This window comes from Ceratina calcarata, unplaced genomic scaffold (genome assembly GCF_001652005.2).
Source record: "Ceratina calcarata isolate Rehan_Ccalc_2016 unplaced genomic scaffold, ASM165200v1 scaffold5499, whole genome shotgun sequence".
Taxonomy (NCBI): Eukaryota; Metazoa; Arthropoda; class Insecta; order Hymenoptera; family Apidae; genus Ceratina; species Ceratina calcarata.
Genome location: NW_017176679.1, coordinates 1 through 935, shown reverse-complemented (window position 1 = coordinate 935; position 935 = coordinate 1). Strand labels below are relative to the sequence as shown.

Here is a 935-nt window from a genome sequence, read left to right as displayed (position 1 = left end):
GTTTCTATGTTTTTGTTATAGATATACTTTATTATAAAATAATTGCAGTTTAGTCTCGATGTATAGTTCGTAATAAAATCACTATTTCAGAATATGTTACTTTTCTTTACTAAGACCCTAACTGAAATAATTAGCATCCATCAACATGACTTTCACTGACAGAAGACCATGTGAACAACTTATATAATTAATTTTATTCTTAATTATGTTGTTCCAGGTTGGTGGCAATATGATCAACGTACAAGCCATGAATTAGAAACTGCATACAAACAAGGCAAACGGAATTGTGAACTGCTCATAGCAGGATTTCTTTATATCGCCGATTTTGGATCGATGCTTCAGTTACGTAGAAACGATCCTTCTAGGCGAAGGAAGATTAAACGTGATTTGTATAATGTTCCAAAAAAGGGAGTTGCAGGCTTAAGATTAAATAATCAAGATGAGGAAATTACTAGAGAAGTAAGGGGAGCTGAAAGGCCAGCCAGTCCTGCTAGCGATGATATGGGTATAATGAATAGTAAACATAGTTGTCTTTTGGAATTTTAGTACTATTTGTTATTAAATTGCAATGTTGTTTTAGCGTTATGTACTTAAATAATATAATTTTATGTTCAAAGGCACGGGAGATGGTACAAATACTCCAGTTCCTCCAAGTAATACACCACAAACACCAGCTGGTGGAACAGCAAGTGGTGATGCTACACCTTTAAATGACAGAATGGAACAAAGGGACTCTTTACATCAGGTATTAGAACAAATGCGTTCCTTAGTTCTGAGAGAACATTTATCTTCAGATACAGATGATGAATTAGAGGAAGATGAAGAAAGTGAATCACCTTCCACTCATCCTACTTTATAATAACAAACATCTAACAATTGCTACTCATAAGAAGATCATTTCCTTTTTTCAAATTTTAATTTCATTGAACTAAACG

At 33.6% G+C, this 935-nt stretch overlaps 1 protein-coding gene across 1 annotated transcript; it reads left to right on the top strand.

Annotated features, from left to right (window-relative positions):
• Window positions 1-180: 180 nt before the first annotated feature.
• On the top strand, window positions 181-929 carry LOC108628904 (E3 ubiquitin-protein ligase RNF146-like; the record flags this gene model as incomplete). The annotated part of the gene is made up of 2 exons (XM_026816816.1): window positions 181-505; window positions 618-929. Coding segments are annotated over 2 exons (567 nt in total), but the record flags the coding sequence as incomplete, so codon positions are not given.
• Window positions 930-935: the final 6 nt, after the last annotated feature.